Source organism: Mus caroli, chromosome 17 (assembly GCF_900094665.2).
Source record: "Mus caroli chromosome 17, CAROLI_EIJ_v1.1, whole genome shotgun sequence".
NCBI lineage: Eukaryota > Metazoa > Chordata > Mammalia > Rodentia > Muridae > Mus > Mus caroli.
This window is the reverse complement of record NC_034586.1, coordinates 42338750-42343781: the sequence shown is the minus strand read 5'-3', so window position 1 is coordinate 42343781 and position 5032 is coordinate 42338750. Positions and strand designations below refer to the sequence as shown.

The window sequence follows — 5032 nt, the reverse complement described above, 5'->3', positions numbered from 1 at the left end:
TGTGTGTGTGTGTGTGTGTAAGCGTGCGCACTCGTGAGCCCATGTGCCTGCATCCACAAATGCACATTAGGCACTCCTGTGCACATGAAAATCTCCACCATACAATTGGTATAACCTGGATGTTTAACCGATAACTGATAAACGACGCTGGGGCAAGACAGGAAGGGAGGATGGAGGTGTGGGAATAGGGGGGTATTTTAAGATTTTAAGGCTTTTGTTGACTTTCCCTGGCCTGTTGTTCTAAAGAATGACTGGGCCTTGGTCAAGATGGTTTAGTGGATAAGTGCACTTATCCCAGGCCTGGCAACCTGAATTTGATCCCTGAAACTTGCATGGTGGAAGGAGAAAAATGACAGACAGATCACTCACACACACACACACACACACACACACACACACACACACTATACATATATACCTTTTTTTAACAAAAAATTCCAGTTTGAGTAATTGTTGCTGGTATGTTCTTGTCCTGACCACGAGGGGGCGCTCTAAGGACAGATCACCCGTAAGCAGACAAATGTCCCCTTGCCACCCACAGCTTTGGCAGTTTGGGCATTGGTTGAACGTGGTCGTGGACGACCGGCTGCCCACTAGGAACAACAAGCTGGTATTCGTGCACGCCTCCCATCGCCAGGATTTCTGGAGCGCCCTGCTGGAGAAGGCCTACGCCAAGTGAGTTGCCCAGGCCAGGAACCAGCCTGGCCTTGAGCTGCCTGGCTTTGGCTGCCAAGGAAGGTGGGCTAGGCCACTAACTGAACCAGGGGAGGAGACAGGCCACGATAAGGCATGCCTCACTTCCCTCACAATTCTGCCTGACTGTTCACCCCAACTGACATCTCCTAACAGCGCCCTATCTGCCTGCAGGCTGATCGGATCCTACGGAGCGCTGACTGGAGGCAGCACTTTGGAGGGTTTGGAAGATTTCACAGGCGGCGTAGCACAGTGCATTCGACTCCAGAAGCCCCCTCACAACATGCTAAGGCTCCTCAAGAAAGCCCTGGAAAAGTCTTCCCTCATGGGCTGTTCCATTGAAGTAAGCCAAGCTGGGTCTTGTTGGATATTGTCGCTCTCTACCCCGACCCCAAGGCTCTTACCCCGCAATGTCTCATCACTAGCTACCCCTTTCTTGATCTAATTTTGTCTGCCTGTAGTGCAGAATGACTGTTACCACCGGGCACAGCCTCTGAGTTGTTTCAACTTTCTCTTTAGTAGTTTCTTTGACCCCTTAGTAACTCACAATGCAAATTTTCATAGCTTGTCTTCTCCAGGGAGAAGGGAGAAGATTCCAGAAAGGCAGTGATCTTTATGGGATGCATTCACTACTGGACCCTGGGACTTTGGACGATACCCAGCATGCAATAGGCACCCAACAAATATTTGTTCAAATAAATAAATGTACCCAGAGTGCTTCCATATAACAGCAGTTATGGGAGCGGGGCATTTATTGAAAAGGCAGAGGAGAGCTTACTCTCCACAAAGCCTGCACACAGATGCTTGCTTGTGCAAGCTGTACTCGTAATAGCAAAGAAAACAGGAGTCAGTTGCCTTTCTGCGGGTGACTCAATTAAGTTAAACCAATTGATTCTTTTTTTTTCTTTTTTCTTTTTTTTTGGGGGGGGGGGTTCGAGACAGGGTTTCTCTGTATAGCTCTGGCTGTCCTGGAACTCACTGTGTAGACCAGGCTGGCCTCGAACTCAGAAATCTACCTGCCTCTGCCTCCCAAGTGCTGGGATTAAAGGCATGCGCCACCACACCCGGCTAAACCAATTGATTCTTACATACCATAGAGTACAGACAACCACGGCCCCTAACAATAGGGGCCTCTCTATGACCTTCTTGTAATGACAGCATTGTCCTGGAGTATTAATGATGGTCAGGGGAGGAAGGAGAGGATGAGGGGTCCCTGGACACAAAGGCCCTTTAGAGATGCAAGCAGTAAAGAACCTGGCCCATAACCTCACTTTGGTGACAAATCCATGAAACCACATCTGTGATAAAGCTGCACAGCCAACTGCAAGTGACCAGGGACAAAGCTAGGAAGAAGGGGCTGGAGAGGTGGCTCCATGGTCTGCTTTTCCAGAGGACCAGGGTTCAATTCCCAGCACACATGGCAGCACACAGCCATCTGTAACTCCAGTCCTAGGCAATTCAAAACCTTCTTCTGGCCTCCATAGTGTGCAGACACACACAGCCAAAAACACTTACACACACACACACACACACACACACACACACACACTTCATAAGCTAGAGGGAGATATGCAGGCTGCGTCAAAACCAGCAGCCTGGTGCTTGCTTTGTTCTGTGAGCTCTTTGTTTTGTTTTGTCCTCTTACCTGTTTACTTAGGGGGCTGGTGAGATGGCTCAGTGGGTAAGAGCACCCGACTGCTCTTCCGAAGGTCCAGAGTTCAAATCCCAGCAACCACATGGTGGCTCACAACCATCCGTAATGAGATCTGACGCCCTCTTCTGGTGTGTCTGAAGACAGCTACAGTGTACTTACATATAATAATAAATTTTAAAAAAATACCTGTTTACTTAGGCTTTTGGTTGTTTTTGGTTTTGTTTGTTTTTGTTTTGAGACAGGGTCTCACTATGTACTCCTGGCTGTCCTCAAACTCACAGAAACTTGCCTACCTTCACCTCACAAGTGCTATAGGCTTACCCCATTCAACTTGTAGTAGAGCATTGCAAAACATTGGAAATCTGAATTAGGGGAACAAAGCTCTTCCTGTACTACTGCAGGTGAATCATCAATTGCTTCCGAATCTAATGTACAGGAGCTGAGGAGATGGCTCAGTAGGTGTTTCCTCTCCATGTAAGATCTAAATTTCAGCTGGGCAGTGGTGGCGCATGCCTTTAATCCCAGCACTTGGGAGGCAGAGGCAGGCAGATTTCTGAGTTCGAGGCACAGCCTGGTCTACAGAGTGAGTTCCAGGACAGCCAAGGCTATACAGAGAAATCCTGTCTCAAAAACAAACATCTGAGTTCAAATCCCCTGCACCCACGTTAAAACAAAACAAAACAAACAAACAAACAAACAAAAAAAAAAAACCCAGCAGGGCTGTGTGTGCCTATAGCCCCAGTGCTGAGTATAAAGACGTGGAACTTGCTATCCCAAAGCAATAAGCTTTACCTTCAGTGAGAGATTATGTCTCAAAGTGTAACTCCAAGTTCCCCAGAATCCAATGCCACCTCTGCCACTCCTAGGGTACCAGACACACATGTGTAACAGACAAATATGCAGCAAAACACTCATAACACATAAAATCAAAATAAGCATTTATTTAAAAAAATACTGACAGCAATAACGGAAGAGACTCGGTGGCTTTCTTTGGCCATCTCATGTATTCACATACACCACGCACATGAGTGACATCTATAGTCTCTCTCTCTCTCTCTCTCTCTCTCTCCCCGCCCAACCCCCGCCCGTCTCCCTTTCTCTCTCTTCCTTTCCCTTCTCCCTCTCTGTGCCAGTGTGTGTGTGTGTGTGTGTGTGTGTGTGTGTGTGTGTGTGTGTGTGTGTGTGAAGTATAAGCAAGGTGTAGTGTTTCATGTCTGTAAACCCTCAAGAGGCTGAGGCTGGAGAATCAGTCTTGGCTACATAAAGAATTTGAAAGCCTCTAGGCCATATTAGACATGCCCCCTGTAGATATAATATTCGTGTTACAGAATCACATAAAACAATGGCTGTTTTAGGATTTCCAGGCCAGATCTCAAACACTCTCCCTTCTTTTCTGTAGGTCACAGACAATAGTGAAGTAGAAACAATGACACATAACATGCTGGTGCGAGGACACGCTTATGCAGTGACTGGCCTAGAGGATGTGAGTACAAGCAATTGGCCTCCCTTAGAAGTCACAGGTATGGGAGAGCCACTCCCTGCCCAGGTCCTGAGCATCCATGCCTCTCCGCCTCTAGGTCTACTACAGAGACAAGTTGGAAACTCTAATTCGGATCCAGAATCCTTGGGGTCGGGTTGAATGGAATGGAGCCTGGAGTGACAAGTAGGGACCAAACACACAGCAGGGTTCCTGTGGAAGCCAATGTCACGGGTGGGGCCAACTCTTGTCCCCAGTGCTTCGAGGTTTCATAAAAACTCTGAAGGTGGCTGCCCTTCCCATCCACTGTTTTTTCTTGGCAGAGCCACAGAGTGGGAAGAGGTGAACCCAGATGTTCGGATACAGCTGCTACACAAGAAGGATGATGGGGATTTCTGGTCAGTGTGGCTTGGAGTAGCCTCAGACTCCCCACAGGCATCCCTCATCTCCCTACAATCGCCTCTGTGTGGTGTGCCTTGGGTGAGAAGGTCCTAGGGTCCCTTGACAGTCAGGTCAGGGCCTATAGGTGTGGCTGTGGAGTGTACCGACAGCGCCGTCCGTCCTCCCATCCCAGGATGTCCTATGAAGACTTCATGAGCAACTTTACATTGCTGGAGATCTGCAACCTCACCCCAGATGCCCTCAACACCTGGGATTACAAGAGCCGCTGGCACTCGACCTTCTATGAGGGCAGCTGGCGAAGGGGGAGCACTGCAGGGGGCTGCAGAAACCACCCGGGTAGGCGAGGGCAACCTGGAAACTAGGCCTGGGCAGGAAGTCACAGAGGCAGGGTGGATGAGGGCACAGTTCGTGGAATGCCACGGCCCTCAGGAACCCAGGCAGACATATGGCTGGACTCTCAGGGCACCCAAAAAGGGCCCAGTCAAAGACAGAAGGCCCTGCCCCAGCACAACCACCTTGACCTGGATCTTCCACAGAGACGTTCTGGAGCAACCCCCAGTTCAAGATCTCTCTCCCGGAAGTGGATGACCCAGAGGATGACTCTGAGAGAAACGAAATGGTTTGCACCTGTCTGGTGGCACTGATGCAGAAGAACTGGAGACATGCTCGAGAGGGACCCCAGCTCCTCACCATAGGCTTTGTCATCTTCTCGGTGTGTCCCCGGGGTCTCCAGACACCTGTGCTTCCCCTTTGGCTCCTTTTCCTCCTCCCCTCCTCCCCTCCTCCCCCTCCCTCCCCCTCCTCCC

The 5032-nt window shown here is 49.6% G+C and overlaps 1 protein-coding gene across 1 annotated transcript in view; it reads left to right on the top strand.

The window, feature by feature from the left end:
- Positions 1-5032, top strand: part of Capn11 (calpain 11) — a 24312-nt gene that overhangs the window by 10884 nt on the left and 8396 nt on the right. Inside the window, exons 5-11 of the mRNA XM_021149100.2 lie at positions 542-675; positions 868-1036; positions 3747-3830; positions 3925-4010; positions 4148-4222; positions 4399-4562; positions 4763-4938. Of these exons, the coding sequence (XP_021004759.1) occupies positions 542-675; positions 868-1036; positions 3747-3830; positions 3925-4010; positions 4148-4222; positions 4399-4562; positions 4763-4938 (888 nt within the window). The remainder of the gene's footprint in view (positions 1-541; positions 676-867; positions 1037-3746; positions 3831-3924; positions 4011-4147; positions 4223-4398; positions 4563-4762; positions 4939-5032) is intronic.